This window comes from Trematosphaeria pertusa, assembly GCF_010094035.1.
Source record: "Trematosphaeria pertusa strain CBS 122368 unplaced genomic scaffold BU26scaffold_4, whole genome shotgun sequence".
Lineage (NCBI taxonomy): Eukaryota > Fungi > Ascomycota > Dothideomycetes > Pleosporales > Trematosphaeriaceae > Trematosphaeria > Trematosphaeria pertusa.
Genome location: NW_022987215.1, coordinates 1374560 through 1389687, shown reverse-complemented (window position 1 = coordinate 1389687; position 15128 = coordinate 1374560). Strand labels below are relative to the sequence as shown.

At 55.3% G+C, this 15128-nt stretch overlaps 9 protein-coding genes across 9 annotated transcripts; 5 read left to right on the top strand and 4 right to left on the bottom strand.

The window, feature by feature from the left end:
- Positions 1 to 104: 104 nt before the first annotated feature.
- BU26DRAFT_502675 (uncharacterized protein) lies at positions 105 to 986 on the top strand (the record flags this gene model as incomplete). Its single annotated transcript, XM_033826651.1, has 1 exon — positions 105 to 986. One exon carries the CDS (start codon positions 105 to 107, stop codon positions 984 to 986), a length of 882 nt encoding a protein of 293 aa, XP_033687155.1.
- A 161-nt stretch (positions 987 to 1147) lies between these two features.
- On the top strand, positions 1148 to 1631 carry BU26DRAFT_590521 (uncharacterized protein). Its single transcript, XM_033834770.1, has one exon. It carries the CDS (start codon positions 1309 to 1311, stop codon positions 1609 to 1611), a length of 303 nt encoding a protein of 100 aa, XP_033687154.1. The 5' UTR covers positions 1148 to 1308; the 3' UTR covers positions 1612 to 1631.
- Positions 1632 to 2345: 714 nt separating this feature from the next.
- Positions 2346 to 3245, bottom strand: BU26DRAFT_561917 (uncharacterized protein; the record flags this gene model as incomplete). The annotated part of the gene is made up of 1 exon (XM_033832971.1): positions 2346 to 3245. The coding sequence occupies one exon, from the start codon at positions 3243 to 3245 to the stop codon at positions 2346 to 2348; it is 900 nt and encodes a 299-aa protein (XP_033687153.1).
- A 1092-nt stretch (positions 3246 to 4337) lies between these two features.
- Positions 4338 to 5647, top strand: BU26DRAFT_252057 (Triosephosphate isomerase). The gene is made up of 4 exons (XM_033821145.1): positions 4338 to 4605; positions 4667 to 4737; positions 4795 to 5185; positions 5236 to 5647. The coding sequence occupies exons 1-4, from the start codon at positions 4568 to 4570 to the stop codon at positions 5480 to 5482; spliced, it is 747 nt and encodes a 248-aa protein (XP_033687152.1). The 5' UTR covers positions 4338 to 4567; the 3' UTR covers positions 5483 to 5647.
- A 165-nt stretch (positions 5648 to 5812) lies between these two features.
- BU26DRAFT_529353 (uncharacterized protein) lies at positions 5813 to 6287 on the bottom strand (the record flags this gene model as incomplete). The annotated part of the gene is made up of 2 exons (XM_033830892.1): positions 5813 to 6187; positions 6249 to 6287. 2 exons carry the CDS (start codon positions 6285 to 6287, stop codon positions 5813 to 5815), a joined length of 414 nt encoding a protein of 137 aa, XP_033687151.1.
- Positions 6288 to 6520: 233 nt separating this feature from the next.
- On the top strand, positions 6521 to 7735 carry BU26DRAFT_529352 (RNA-binding domain-containing protein; the record flags this gene model as incomplete). Its single annotated transcript, XM_033830891.1, has 2 exons — positions 6521 to 6782; positions 6861 to 7735. 2 exons carry the CDS (start codon positions 6521 to 6523, stop codon positions 7733 to 7735), a joined length of 1137 nt encoding a protein of 378 aa, XP_033687150.1.
- Positions 7736 to 8873: 1138 nt separating this feature from the next.
- On the bottom strand, positions 8874 to 10207 carry BU26DRAFT_479659 (uracil phosphoribosyltransferase). Its single transcript, XM_033825672.1, has 2 exons — positions 9893 to 10207; positions 8874 to 9714 (listed from the first exon to the last, which is right to left on the bottom strand). Exons 1-2 carry the CDS (start codon positions 10070 to 10072, stop codon positions 9196 to 9198), a joined length of 699 nt encoding a protein of 232 aa, XP_033687149.1. The 5' UTR covers positions 10073 to 10207; the 3' UTR covers positions 8874 to 9195.
- Positions 10208 to 10609: 402 nt separating this feature from the next.
- BU26DRAFT_538925 (uncharacterized protein) lies at positions 10610 to 12871 on the top strand (the record flags this gene model as incomplete). Its single annotated transcript, XM_033831481.1, has 2 exons — positions 10610 to 11001; positions 11248 to 12871. 2 exons carry the CDS (start codon positions 10610 to 10612, stop codon positions 12563 to 12565), a joined length of 1710 nt encoding a protein of 569 aa, XP_033687148.1. The 3' UTR covers positions 12566 to 12871.
- Positions 12872 to 13101: 230 nt separating this feature from the next.
- BU26DRAFT_602590 (uncharacterized protein) lies at positions 13102 to 14892 on the bottom strand (the record flags this gene model as incomplete). Its single annotated transcript, XM_033835366.1, has 1 exon — positions 13102 to 14892. The coding sequence occupies one exon, from the start codon at positions 14890 to 14892 to the stop codon at positions 13102 to 13104; it is 1791 nt and encodes a 596-aa protein (XP_033687147.1).
- Between the last annotated feature and the right edge of the window lie 236 nt (positions 14893 to 15128).

Below are 15128 nucleotides of genomic sequence, written 5' to 3'. Positions count from 1 at the left end.
CATCCTTTCCGGCTATCATTCAAAACAGCATACATAGCCAACGGTCAGCCGCGTCAAACCAAACCCAGCGCTGTTGTGCATATTGTCACCCATATCGATCCCCCATGTCGTCAAATACGTCCATGGATGCCATTCTTACGGCCATCAACAATCTGAAGCAGGAGGTAACCGGTCTGAGATCGAGCCTAAACTCTGCCGAAGACAGAATTGCTAGGCTCGAGGCAGCGACCTTCACGCCGTTCGGTCCTCTCTCGCCGTCCGAAAATGCGCCAGAAGTCGTTCAACATACGTCGAACCAGGGTGACGATGCCGGCAAGCAAAGCTCTTTGGAAAAGACCGGCATACTGGAAAGTGCTCTCACTACCTCTCCGCCGCGCTCGAACCAGGAAGCCCCCGACAAGACTGCGCAGGTAGAAAACACTTGCCCGCCGAAAGCTCTCTGCGATATTCAACAACATCTGAAACCGGTCAACGATAGCCTTGCAGCGATTACGAAGCAGCTTTCCCGCATCGAACTCGCTATCAACCATTCTACCTCCACCAGCCACTCGCCGCCATCATCTTCGCCAGGTTCTATCAAAACTCACGATGCCCAGACTACAGATCCGACACCGTCGAAGAAGGAAAATGAACCACATAGCCTGGCCAAGGAGCAATCATCATCTCTTGATAAATTCGGGACTTTCCGCCGTAATCTGGAAATCTCGGGCTATAAAAAAATTGCCGAAAACGCTCGCCCTGTTTTCGGTCTGCCTTCTACACCAAGCCGACGAGTTTCGTCGCTGAATTTCGATGTCGCTGCTTCTCCATTTGGGAGCTACAGTGATGAAAGGTCTCCATTCAGTCTGCTTGCGAAGCCGGCCGGTGCTAGCAAAGCCGGTACGTTGAGCGCCGAGCCCTCTACTCCAGCATCCTGTTTTCGTGGGCTCGGCTCTGACCCTCGAACAGGCTTCGGGACACCTGGTGCAACAGGGAGGAGAAACTAGGATGTTATGTATTTGAGCCGTTAGCCCCAAAAGGTGTTTTCGATTTTCATTTCTATCAGGCTAGGTCGAGGAACTTCTTTCCTTGGGAAGGAATGTCATTTCGCGCCTTTAGGAGTTCTGGAATGAAACATGAGTTTGTCTTGCGCATTTAAGACATTTGGTCTCCCAGCGCTTTCTAAGTCTGCTTCGACTTATCACGCGGTCCTTCAACAGAGCGGTCTCGGCTTCACAATGACTGTCTCAGCAGGGGTCTTGTTAAGCATCATCCTCTAATAATGCTTCAATATATCGGCTGTACCTGGAAGGCCCTCAGTACCTAGTCATGGCTTTTACACTGTCAGTTCGGTGCAGCCTTCCTCATCTCTTTCCCAGCTTGTTCGCCGCATTGGACAGGCTCAGAGATCACCCCTACGACGCAGGCTGGCTTCTAGGCTGTGTCAGCGACGTCCCACTGTGCTTCATCATTACTTTCGTATGCACAACGGGTCATGTGGTTCATGATGTTTGCCTAGAGAAGTGGGTGAATGGATCGGCGATGTGTAATGCGAATATATGCCCGCTGGACCGTGAGCAGATCTGCGACTCACGGCAGCGACGCTACCGCACTGAGGGCCAAAATACATAGAGTCTAGGGGTCGCTAAGAGGATCAGGACGGTTAGATAGGCATAGGACTGCGTACGACGCTTAGAGGATTTGGCACGCTAGACGAGCGAAACGCCCGTTCATGGCAAGAAAGTTTTAATTCTGTGAAGCATCCAATCGTAAATTATCAAGTATGACGCTTCCGGAATATCAACATGTCTCCCGCTCCTACACCGCTAAGACCAGCCTAAAGGCCTTAAGTGAGGTATCCAACGGCAATCTGTTGATCGTGCTGACTGCCGCCAGCCCAAAATATAATGAGGAGAATGGAGTTTCGAATATTTCGCAGTGCCCTTCTACTCGCTCTCCGCTGGCGAGAAAAGTCAGCGCAACGGCGGCGAAGGAGTCACTAGGGTTATCGAGTCGAGTGCAGAGAGCGACTTGACCTCGATGAATTCGGAGCGGAGGGTTTGTCGGCCGTATGGCATGAACGGTGGCAACAAGGGAGAGACATTCTCTATTTAGCGTCTTCTCAAGGGTTGCTGTACACGAATGACCTTTCAGCACTGTACTCTCATAACGATTAAAAATGGAAACATAGACATTTAGAAGTCTATAAGGTGCGGCATCTGCCGACCGAGATGTGCACCAAGATTCCGCACATTCGACCAGGACAAGCTCCGGCGCCTTTGAGTTAACCCACTCTTGCTTCCCGCACTTGGTTCGCCGTTCCGCCTCACGGTATGCTGATTACCCTGCCAACCTGGGCCACCCAATTACTGAGGTTCATGCTCCCTATCCCGAGCCTCGCACAGTACCGTCCGGCAAACTGGGCAAGTATTCGCCTTACTCATAGCAGACCCATTCACCCATTGATACAAGCACTCGTCATGGAACAGATGTCCACATAACGTCGAGACGACCCCACCGGCTTCCGCTTCAGCCTGCGTGATCTCCTCCTGGCATACCCCACAATCTTCCGGTAACGTTCGGTAGGAATGACAGAACTTTTCTCGAGGGATCGGATTTCCGGTTGGTCGATATTCAACGGCAGTATCATCTGGAGCGGCTTCCACCCACGAGCCAATGTATCGTGGATACTCTATGTCCTCGTTTTCGTTGCTACAAGTCGTTTTGATAGCGTCAACGAAGTTGTCCGTATCCTCGTTGTTCGGGGCATTCGGGCCAAAGAGATGTTCCCGCGAAACGTCGAATAAGTCCATGTTGAACTGATCCCATGCTGGCCAGGCAGTTTCCTGGGTCCATCTCGCGGGATCCTCCATCTCTGCCTCGACCACGCTGTATCGGACATTGCGGTCAACTTTCTTATCGACGTAGTGCTCCGCGGCACGAGCAAATTCATCCATGAACTTTCGTTCGAGGCGCAAGGCGCTGGCGTTTAATCCTTGTCTGATAAGCCACGTGTATAACTCGTTCTTGATACTTGTGAAATGAGGAGAATCAGGAGGAGGTGGCTGGAGAACCTGGGATGTGAGCGCCATTGAGGCTATCAAGAGCAATCCTACTGTGCGGCCGGCTTCGCCAAGAGGGAGTGTGCCTCGCTTGTAAGCATGGATTGCGTCTAGGAGAGTTGGAAAGTTGTCCAAGAACCAGATGTAGACCTCCGAACTGTTTTCAGTGCGGTAGTCCCTTGGGGTTCGTTTGTATCGTGCCATGGTAGAGCTGATTCGAGTTGTGGATCGTTGATACGATCGAAAGGGGAGGGTATGCGGTCTTATGTATAGGACAGCCCGAGAACGCCGAATCGAAAACCAGAGGTGAGGCCATTGTCCCCCGCAGTGACTGTCGCCAACGAGTGAGTGAAAGTTGGCGGAAGGATGGTGTTGATTTGAGTTATAGTTTAGCCGAGTCGGCTGAGCAGGTCAAGTATCGCCTCGATTTCTAAATCGGGTGAGTCCCCAGTGAAATGTTCGAAAGGAATAATCGCTCTGGAGGTGATGAACGCTCTGAAGGGTCGCGGTCGTGTGTAGATGCAACCCCAAACCCGGGAGGAGTCGTAGAGAGTTCTCCAAGTTGAACACACCATCCTTCTATACCTCACTCCTCCATCTCTTCCGCATCCACTTCAAAGTACATCCCCCAGTGCCTCTTACACCTCGGATTAAACCCACTTCCGCACTTCGAACACTGACTTCCACTCTCCAAGTACTCCATCACACTTAGCGCATGTTTACATGCCCCACAAAGCACCGTCTTCTCTTCTCGTTTATTTCTAGGCCAAACATCCGGCTTGTGACTCTCTAATGCATTGTGGCAGCTAATGCATGCGTAGAACTTGTTGCAGCAAGCGTGCTTGATGGCTATGATGTCGAGCGGTGAGGAGTAGTGGGTACATTGTGTGAGTGGGGAGACTGAGAGGCCGTGTACGGTGGGAGCAGTAAGTTTGGGATTTGGAAGCGTCATGAAGGTGGTGGTGGAGAAGAGAGCAGAGGTTGTCGACGGCTTGAGGTCGAAGCGTAGCAGATCCGGCCTTTCCTCTTTGGGATAGCATCGATGAAAGATCCACCAGATCCCGAGGTCGATAGCTGCCCGTCAATCCGAGCTACTTGCAGATGTTTGAGTATTCGGAAAGGCCATTGTTACGGTATGAAATCCTAGATTCCATTCTAAAGTTCCTCAATTATCGATCAATTGATCGCGTGCGTTCGAGACGGCAAGCAGAGTAGTGCCCCGAAAGGACGAAAATGACGCAACACAGGATAATGCAGGCAACAATTTTTATTCGTCAAAAGCAAAGTCGTCGAGTAGGATTTGCTTCTCCATTGCTTTTCTTCTCGCCCACGGCCGTGCCAAAAGCAAGTCCGAAGCTCGCCGAAAAACGTCAATACGAAAAGGCTCCTAGCCCCTCCCCCGCCATCGGCCAATACTTTTGAGCTCAACAACACACGGCACCACCACAACTTCAGCCGCTTCACTCACCACGACCTAACCTCCATATACTTCGTCTTCAGGCAGAACTAGAGCAAATACCGCCAAAATGGGTCGCCAATTCTTCGTCGGAGGCAACTTCAAGATGTACGTTACAAGCAGAGCTGTGAGTGAGTACCTGCGCAAGGATGGTCTGACACGTCTAAAGGAATGGCAATATCAAGACCATTCGGGATATTGTGCACAACATCAACCAGGCTAAGCTTGACCCGAACGTCGGTATGTCTACTTAATTCCTCTGTATTCTTCAAGGAGTGGAAACTGATGGTGCCGCAGAGGTCGTGATTGCGCCGCCATCCCTCTACCTCCTCCTCGCCCGCGAACACCTCCGAAAGGGCATCGAAGTCGCGGCGCAGAACGTCTTCGACAAGCCGAACGGCGCTTTCACCGGCGAGATCTCCGTCGACCAGCTGAAGGAGAGCGGCATTACCTGGACTATTCTGGGACACTCGGAGCGGAGAGTCATTCTGCAGGAAGACGACCAGTTCGTTGCGAGCAAGACCAAGGCGGCTATCGATGGCGGATTGGGCGTCATCCTGTGCTGCGGCGAGAGCTTGGAGCAGCGCGAGGCGGGCAAGACCATCGAAGTCGTGACGACGCAGCTCAAGGCTGTCGCGGAGAAGGTCAAGGACTGGTCGAGGATTGTCGTTGCTTACGAGCCTATCTGGTAAGCCTGCGTCTGCCTAATACACTTTCTCCTGTCTGACACTGTTCTAGGGCTATTGGTACCGGCAAGGTCGCGACCACCGAGCAGGCACAGGAAGTCCATGCTGCTATCCGTGAGTGGCTGAAGAAGGACGTATCTCCCGAGGCGGCCGAGGCTACACGCATACTGTACGGAGGAAGCGTCACCGAGAAGAACTGTAGCGAGCTGTCGAAGCAGCCCGATATCGATGGCTTCTTAGTCGGCGGTGCTAGCTTGAAGCCCGCCTTCGTTGACATCATCAACTGCAACAATGCGTGAATGCATGGTGGCGATGCTCGTCTCTAAGGACGGGTAAAGAAGGTGGGCTTCGCTAGGGGTGGAAGGCATATCAAGGGTCTAACATTACCTTCTCAAAATCGACTGTACTGGATGAATGGGCCGATGCGTAAAGAATCTTACAATGGCTCTTCAAGTGATATGTTTGTTACAATATTGCACAGTTGCTGTACACTTCGACAAACATGCGCCTCCCATGCAATCGTGTTATCCGCGCCATAGCCAGACTGAAGAGGTCCAGGAGGCCCTTTATTCTTCCTACCCGGTTGCCCAAGTCACTTTCTGTCGCCCGATCTCCAGCCATCGTGCTTATCATATCTGAATCTTCGCGCCATGGAATGGACTCCAAATGCCTCTCACGCTCTCATTGATACTTGTCACCGGCTTGTTGACCCTCTTGTTCTTCTCCCCGCTTGCATCCCTTAGCAACTCTGCCTTCTCCCTTACACCCTCGTTCGTCAGGTTCCGTACGCATATCGCTCGCTGGTTGCCGTTGATGTAGTGTGCTCGTATCACCGGGTGTCGTCTCGGTCGCGGGGAGACGGAGATCTCAATCTGAGGATTGCGCTTTGCGAAAGAGGGGAGGGAGGACTTGATGAAGGCGTTCATGCCTCGTGAGGAGCCGGCCCAGTCGCAGTAGTGGAACTCGAGCTTCCTGCATTGGAGGATGAAGGCACCGACGCCATTCTACAGTCGATTAGAACCCAACCTTCGTCATGGAGATGTATGAGATGCAATTGATACATACCTGAGGCTTTGCGACTGTTCTGATGGCCGACAGCGGCATGATTGCAGCGTGATGGCGATGGCTCCTACGCTTTCACAACTGATGAACTCGACCCTTGCCCCGAACTTTTCGCGGAAGGCGCTATCACGTGCTAGGCTGGCGCGCCAAGCCCTCCTTGCGAACAACTTACCTCGAGCTCTCGTCAACACCACTTCTCCATCGTCGCTCCCTCCCCACTTTTCCAACAACACCTTTCAACATCGCCATCTGACGCGCTCAGGACACAAATCAGCATGACGGACAAACTCCCGCCGATGTTGCTCCAGCTCTTCGCCCCGCGGCCGCCGCTGCGTTGGGTTGAGCCCTCGGACCACGCGCCCGAGAAGCGCCAGACAGCGCGCATCTCTGGTGTGGGCCAGTACTTGCAAGCATTGAAGGAGTACAAGGATAACGACGGCTACGTGCCGACCGACAGCTGGCTGCAGAAGCGCGACCGCAAGAAGATGGAGAAGAAGGAGAAGCAGGAGAAGCTCCTCACTGAAGGCGTAAAAGAATGTACGACATCACACACTAGAGCATCTACCCGAGATGCGTGAGTAGGTATCTGCTCTGAACAAGGCTAACGCTTGACAGACAAACCCAGCGAAGACCCCAAAGTCCAAGGCGACGCTTTCAAGACCCTCTTCGTCTCTCGCCTCGCCTACAACGTCACCGAAGACGATCTCGAGCGCGAATTCGGTCGCTACGGACCAATTGAGAGGATACGAATCGTCGAGGACGTCACTGCCTCGCCGGACGCGGAGCCCAAGAAGCGCAAGCGAGGCTACGCCTTCATCGTGTACGAGCGCGAGAAGGATATGAAGGCTGCCTACAAAGAGACCGACGGCATTAAGATTAAGGATCGACGCGTTTGCGTCGACGTCGAGCGCGGTCGTACGGTATCCGGGTGGCGCCCGCGACGATTTGGTGGCGGCCTAGGTGGGCGTGGCTACACCAAAGGCCCGCCTGCGCGCCCCGCTGGTCCTGGTGGCTTCGGTCCTCCTGCTGGGCCTGGCGGGTTTGGCCGAGGCGTTGGCTTTGGTGGAGGCCGATTCGGGGGCGGTCGCGGTGGTTTTGGAGGTGATCGTGGTGGTTTCCGCGGCGGATTCGGTGGTCGCGGCGGCGGCGGCGGCGGAGGAGGAGGCTATGGTGGCCGATCAGGTATTGGCTACCAGTCCAACGGCTATGGACCTCCCGACGGTGCTCCCTCCGGTCCTCGTGGTGGACGGGGTGGGTTTGGCGGTGGCTTCGGTGGTAGCGGCGGAGGCCGTTTCGGCGATGACCGACGCAGCTATGGCGATCGAGGATCAAGCGGTGCAAATAACGAACCCCTCGGAAGCAGAGATCGATACCGTGATCGTGAGCGCGATCGCGATGGTGGGTATGGTGGCCGAGACGACCATGGCTCCCGCAAGCGTGGGTATGAAGGCGACAACTACGACGATCCGAGACAGCGACGGAGGTACTGAGCAGACCGTCAGCTCAGTGTACTCATATGGGTTTGTCAAAGGTTACCTTCCTTTCTACGCCTGTTCGTCTAACCCTTTATGACAACGAGGGTAAGATCAGCAACTCAACTTCTCCGAAAGCACAGCACCTGCATCTACGGCTGGAGAGGGTAAGCATCCACGGCATCTCGACACCGGCTTCTTCACGACATCTTTCACTCGACTTGCATTCATCAGCTTCTACACCTTTTCGCGACTTCGAAGAAAAGGAAAAGTATGACACAGTGGGCTCGACTGGGGGATAACTACCGTCATGACTACTTCCGGCACCGTTCTGCAATAGTGCAAACCGTCACACAAACAGACATAACCTGGTTCATCTTGCACAGCGCTTACCGCCAGCGCTTATGGAAAGAGACCTTGCAAACAGTGTTAACCGTCGGCGCAAGCGAACATGGCAGTGGAGCGGAAGGGTAGGGCAAAGGTGAATTTCTTTCCGTGTTTTACTATGTGTTTGTTTCCTTTCTCCATCTCTTTCTGGCGGGTAGGTATGTAATTATTACCGCACTATAAGTGCTTTCCTAGATTCAACAAGGTGAGATCAGAGGTAGGGAGCCTTTCCTCACGTCATGATCTTGCCTCCATGCCTTATGCCCTTTCCCTAGGTAATCTTTACGTCTTACGGAAGCTTCTGTGTTTGTGTTCCCTGGCGACTGCCACTGCATCCAAGTTATAATGCTGCTGCGACACCCGAGCTGTATCAATGCCTGTACATAAGCTCATTGTGTCTTCGATAGCGCACTTTTGTACATATATATCTCTTTTTCCGCAGGTAGCTGAACTGGCCCGGCGCGGGCTTGTCATCCCTGCCATCTTGCGCGTTAGATGCTATGCAGTGGATTGCGATCTCTCCCGGATCTTTTGGGTTGGGAAGATTGGTCTTCGTTCCCCACTAGGGTCATCCGTGTACGCTGCCGCCTGTTTGTTTACTTTTGTAGGTTAGGAAAGCGTATGCCAGTAGCTTTTTTGATGCTTTTGATGCTATCGGTAGCTTTAACGACGTTTCTTTTATGTTGTCAATAAGTTTTAATGCGGTTGAGCACATGCACTCGTGGTGTGGAATTCTCTGGATATAAATATACGACGCACGTAACAGCCACTCCAGAAGTCTTCGCAGTTGCGTATAAAAGCACGGATAATAGTTAGCTATACAAGCAATCATTTCTGTATGGCGAGCCCTCGAACCCAGAGAATCCCCGAACGCAAGAAATACGACAAGACTTTGGCAGGATTGATCGTGAATGCTAGATTGCGTAATATCAAGACTTGGTATCTGGCCGATCCGATGTCCACCTAATCCGTCTATAGCTTCCTCTGTGTCCACAGCCGGCCGTAGTGCGGCGTTCGTTCTATATCGAAGACTGTCGTCCTGGCGTGCATTCGTACGCATCCTCAAAAAGCAACCTTGAGATCTAAACTCCTCACTTGCCGATAGTCAAGAATAGCCTATCCCCGATGTCCCCTAGGCCAGGCTTGATCATACCCTTCCCATCGACTTCCTTATCGCATCCCCCAGCCCACACCTGAACGCCCTCTACCCACTCGCTACACGCCCTGTTCAGCCCCTCCTCGGTGGCTAGCACCGCACACACAATGATCCTCTTCACGCCCCAGTCCTTCAGCGTATCGATGGCGGCACACGCCGTCGCGCCGGTCGCGATGATGGGGTCTACGATAATCGCGAGCTCGGCGGGCCCGCTGGCGTCGGGGTTCGCGGGCGTGGGGCTGTGGTAGGGCAGGTTGTTGTAGTACTCTACGGGCTGGAGGGTCGACTTCTCGCGGTAGAGACCGAGGTGGTGGACGGGGACTGGCGCGGGCAGGAGCGCGGACAGGGCCGGGATCATGGACAGGCCGGAGCGCAGGATGGGGACGAGCGAGATGCGGGGCGGAGGCGGGAATGTTGTGGTCGTGGTGTAGGTGTAGCCTAGGGGAGACTTGTCCTGATTGCAATCGTCAGTTAGGATGCCATAGCATAAGGTGGTATGTATCCCGTGCGCTGTGGTATGTCGAAGTATAGCGGGGTACATGACCAATACACCCGTCAGCCAGGCAGCTCGCTCCGCGGCTAGGAAGGAAACGGGTATTTGTATATATATGGTGGGCGGAGTATAAACATACCGTGCCGCTCTCCTGAGCCTGGAGACCCGAGGCAAGAGCCTCATACCCGACCATGAGCGCGATGTCATGCACCAGCGCCTGCACCTCTTTCGACCCTGTGGCTGCCGACCTGAGCTGCGAGAGCTTGGCCTGCAGGCAGGGATGGCTCGAGACGTGAGCGTTCGGTGGGAGGCTTGCCATTGTTGCGATGGTCCCGCTCAGCAATCACACTCAGTGGGCGTCGGAGGGAAAATAACACAGGGTGGCGGGCGTGAAACAGCCGTGGCCGCTGCAGCGAAGCGAACGTTGCTGGTCGGCCTCGGACGCAATGCAAGGTGACAGCAGCAGCAGCAAAACGCACGGCCGGTGATAAGGCCGCCCTGTCAACGGCCTAGTCTGCTCGGATGCGCGGCTTAGTGCATGAACTATGGCCGGCCTATCCTCGCGCAGATCCGACGTCAAGACAGGGAGCGGGAGGCAACGCGAGCGCTTTTTGGCTTGTTACACCATGGGGTCCTGTTGATTTATCACACACGGCCGGGCGCCGCCTCATGCAAGTGGGCTGCGGCTCTCAATGCGTGCGCGCTCAAAACAAACACTGTATTTATGTGCCGTTCGTCGCGCCTCGACCTGGCTTTCTCGCCTTTCCGGTCTCCGCTCCGCCAACTTGGACCTCGGCTTCTCCCGCTGGGCTCGAAGAGTGCAATTTTGCGGCCAGCTGCTGTGTGAGCCCAGACCATGGCAGACAGCGATGACGGCTCTCTGAGTCGCCGCGACTCGCACTACAACCAGCAGCGCTCCTCCCTGCCCTCGTCCTCGCGCTCAGGACGGACGCCACCTCGCTCCCGCCCACAGTCCCGACCCCATTCGCGCCGCCAGAGCTCGCAATTGCTCAACGAAACCAGCGGAGGAGCCCACGACGACTACACCCTCCGCGATGCCGCCGAGATTCCGTCGGTACCCTCCACTCCGTCGCCAGCGCCCGTCATCCCGCGCAGGAAACAAAGCCTGGACAAGGGCAAGCAGAGACGGAATACTGGTGGATCCGCAAGTCGCCACGGCAGTTCGGGGAGTCTGGCGCGGACAGGATCAAGAGGCAGGAACATAGATGAGCTACTGTCGCCGGCTGCGTGGGGGAATCTGAATGAGGTCGAAGGTCCGCGGCCTGTTCAGAATCCGTCTGAGAGGGAATTGTACCGGTATAACACGCTCGAAGAAGAGAGAGGAGAGTCGCAGCCGCGGTCTTCAAGAAGGCCTTCGCACCGCCAGCGCACTCCATCTGGCGTAGACTCATCCAGTGCATGGGAGGGCTTGAACGAAGTGGAGGGCCCCGCGCCTGTGCAGAATCCCTGGGAGCGGCGACTGTATCGCCACAGTACGCTCGAAGAAGAGAGGGGAGAGTCGCGGCATTCGAAACAGCGGCGCTCGAGAAGGTCTTCGAAGCGCTTGGCATCGGGAAGGGGCACACCGGCGACAGATTTCGACATCACAGCTTTGCCTACAATATCGGATAATCGCGGAGAGGGGGAGTACGAGCCTTCCAAATGGGCGACCGAGCTCTACGCTCTTTCATATCTCATTTTCTTCTCCATACTGGGTACATTGGCCCGTCTTGGTCTCCAATGGTTGACCTTCTACCCAGACACGCCTGTCACCTTTTCCGTCCTATGGGCCAACGTCGCCGGGACACTCTTTATGGGCTTTTTGGCAGAAGACCGGCGGCTCTTCCGTGATGAATGGGGGACGCGGACCCCGACACCACCACGGACGCCCATCCGCGACGAGGAGAAAGCAATTGAAGATCAGATCGCCCACGAAAAGGCCAATCATTCCAAAGTCAAGAAGACTATCCCTCTCTACATCGGCCTAGCCACTGGCTTCTGTGGCTCCTTTACGTCGTTTTCTAGCTTCCTGCGCGACATGTTCCTCGCCTTTGTGAACGACCTTCCTTCGCCCGCCAATCGTCCTGCTAGCTCGCCAAGCAGCGTGACGACGGATCTCACCCGCAACAGCGGATACTCTTTTATGGCCGGGATTGCTATCATGGTCACCACCGTGGCCCTCTCCTTCGCAGCCCTCAAGTTCGGCGCGCACGTCGCCATCCTGCTGGACCCGATCACGCCGACCTTCCCATTCCGCTTCACACGCCGCTTTCTCGACCCCCTAATAGTAATTGTGGGATGGGGCGCCTGGCTCGGCGCCGTCTTCATGGCTATCTGGCCGCCTGACCGCCCTGGAGGTCCGTCCAGCAAAGGAGCCTGGAGCAACGAAACATGGCGCGGCCAAGCCATCTTCGCCTGCGTCTTCGCGCCTCTCGGTTGCCTTTTACGCTTCTACGCCTCCCTCCGCCTGAACTCCCTCGCGCCCGCCTTCCCCCTCGGTACCTTCACCGTCAACATCTTCGGCACCGCTGTGCTCGCCATGGCCTACGATCTGCAGCACGTCGCTCTTGGTTCCTTGGCGCTCGTCGGCGGCGGTCGGGTGGGCTGCCAGGTGCTGCAGGGCATCATGGATGGCTTCTGTGGCTGCTTGACGACGGTGAGCACGTGGATACTGGAAATCGATGGGCTGAGGAGATGGCATGCGTATGTGTATGCGATGACGAGTGTGAGTGTGGGCCTAGCGGTGTTGGTCGTGGTTATGGGGAGTGTGAGGTGGACTGTCGGGTGGACGGCGGTTGCTTGTGTGACGTAAAGTATGGGAAGTAGGCGTGTTTCCGGAATGGGAATAGGAATGAAACGGGAAAGAAAAGGTTATAGTGTCTAAGTGTATGTTTATATGGGGATATGGCATATGTACTGATATTTTTCGCGCTACGACATAATGCAAAATGGATGGGCTTGGGTACTGGAAGGAAATGGGATTGCGTTTTGTATATAGCCTCGCCGCCGGGGCTGGAGGAACTTGAATGATGAAGAAAGAAGGGGATTACTGGCGATGAGGGTCTGCTTGCTGTATGATGGATTGATTAGCGGTAATATGTACTACCACTATTCTCGTCAACCCGCCTGCTCTTGATCTATGTCGTTTCTGACTAACGCTGTCTGTTGTACCTCGCGACCCTAGACAGAGCGCTGCATAACGCGTCGATATATCGAGCAATAGCATTGTCAACAGTAGTTGGATCCTTCTATGCCTTGCCTAGCCCATCCAAGACGAGGAAAACCACCCAAAAAAAGAGTTTAGTCATACCCACCACCATTACCATCACCTCCACCTCCCTCACTCCCTCACTCCTCCCCTTTCCCACACCAACCCTCCCTATCCACTAGCTCCGCCACCTCCCCCGCATTTACATCCGCATCCACGTTCCTAACCGGATCGCCCGCCTTCTTCCGCCACCGCCACCGCTTCCCCGTTTTCCCTTCGTTGTCCACAACCGCCTCGTGCGAAATACGGCCGTCGAGCGCGTGGCACTGTTTTACCGGGGCGAAGCGTACGCGTACGCGCGCTTTGCGCGGGACGGGTGCGTTGGCGTAGCGCGTGTAGTGGAGGTTTATGGGGTGCTGCGTGGGGGACGGAGAAGGGGAAGAGGAAGGAGAAGGGGAGGGGGAGGGCCATGAGCCGGGCAGAGCACGGGAGGGAAAGGGGGGGCTGGGGTGGATGGGGTACTTGGACTTGCGTCGATGGTTCGAGGGCTGCGCGGAGGAGGACGTCGAGGAGCTGTGCGGGGGAGAAGAGCTACGGTGAGTGTGAGTGTCCCAGTGTGGCTTTTTGTGCAGAGCCAGAGCGTTTGAAGATGCTGCGTGGTGGAGTCGCCGGTGGGGAGGAGAGACTAAGCGCGAGGGTAGGCATGAGGAGTCATTGGCTCGTTTGTTGTTGAGGTTGTCCTGCTGCTTCTTCTTCCGGTGTGTATGCGGGTTGAGAGCACTGTCACTGTCTTGCCGGGCAGTGCGTCGTGGAGAGGAGGATCCAGGTATGGACAGAGCGGTTAGTCTAGAACTAGTATGAGCGTTGTTCGTGGCGGAGATGGCGTGAGAGATGCTATCATCGATGCTGCTCCGTGAAGAGTACGTATCAGGCGGTGAGATAGCATTAAAGCGGGATAGAATGTCTTCCACCGGGGGGATAGCTCGACAGACACCGTGGGCGGTTGGACTCCTGGTGCCGTTCCCGGGCTTCTTCTGTGCTGTTGTGCGTGAAGGGGCTTGTTTTTCAGCGGGTGAGCCCCGGGCTTTAGGATGCCGGGATTCTTCTGGTAGAGTGCTCGATTTGCCGACGGTACGGGAGGTAGCTTGGGATCCACTCCTACGAGCGCTGGTGCGTGTGCGTTGTACGTCAGCGCCGATGCCATACTGTCTAGCTTCTCGAGGGCGCTCAGTCAGAGACATATCTTCACCTCCACGCCTGTAAGCCTGCTGAATACCGCCGCGCATCGAGTTAGCTTCCCGACAAGTCTGACCAGCAATTTGAGCACTGGCATTAGCGTTGGCATGCCTCTCCATGCCGTCTTCCCTTCGGCCCCCTCTAGAACAGCGCGTACTCGTTTGTCCAGCACCGCGATTGCGATTGCGACTCTCCGCGTGACGCTGACGCCGCGCACCCGACCACTCAGCCTCTCCAACGCCCCTAGCATCCCTCAACAGCGCGCATGCCCGCGCGTAAACTTCACGTGGAGGAAGCGAGTCCGCTGTCCGCGGGTAGGAGATCGCGGGAGGTCGCTGTGCTTGCCTGGGAGTTCGACGCCCCCGCGGCGCCGTCTCAGTGCGATCCCTTCTAGACTCAGAGTCCAGACGTGGTGTGTATTGCTCCACTGGAAGGTCATCGACGATACGCACAGGTAGCCCCGGACCTGTCTTGCGCAGGGCCGGCCCGTCGAGCTGGTACACGTTTGGGTCTGAGAGGACTATGTTGATGGCAAAGACGGCGTCTTGGGGGACGCGGATGGGGTGGTTGTAGGTGAGTGTTGGGCGGCTGGGGCGGGGGATTCGGGCTAGGAGGTAGGGGGTGGCGTTGGGATGGTCGCGGTCGCCGAAGTTGATGTGGTATTTGATTACCAGGGTTTTTGTGGTGAGGGACATGGTGGCCGTGAGGAAATAAAACCTCGGTTGGTTGGAATGTTAGAGAGGGAAAGGGGTAGTTGAAGACTTGTGGTATTTTGCGTTGCCTTAGGAGCTGGGTTGGCGTGATGCTAGTCATGAGGTTGAAGGAGTATTGCTCTGCATAGTCGTCCTCGTTTCATTAGGGCTGCGCTGTAGGCGTTCAATGAGACTATGAAGCACTAGTCACTAAGATTGCGTTGTAATTTCAGACCTTC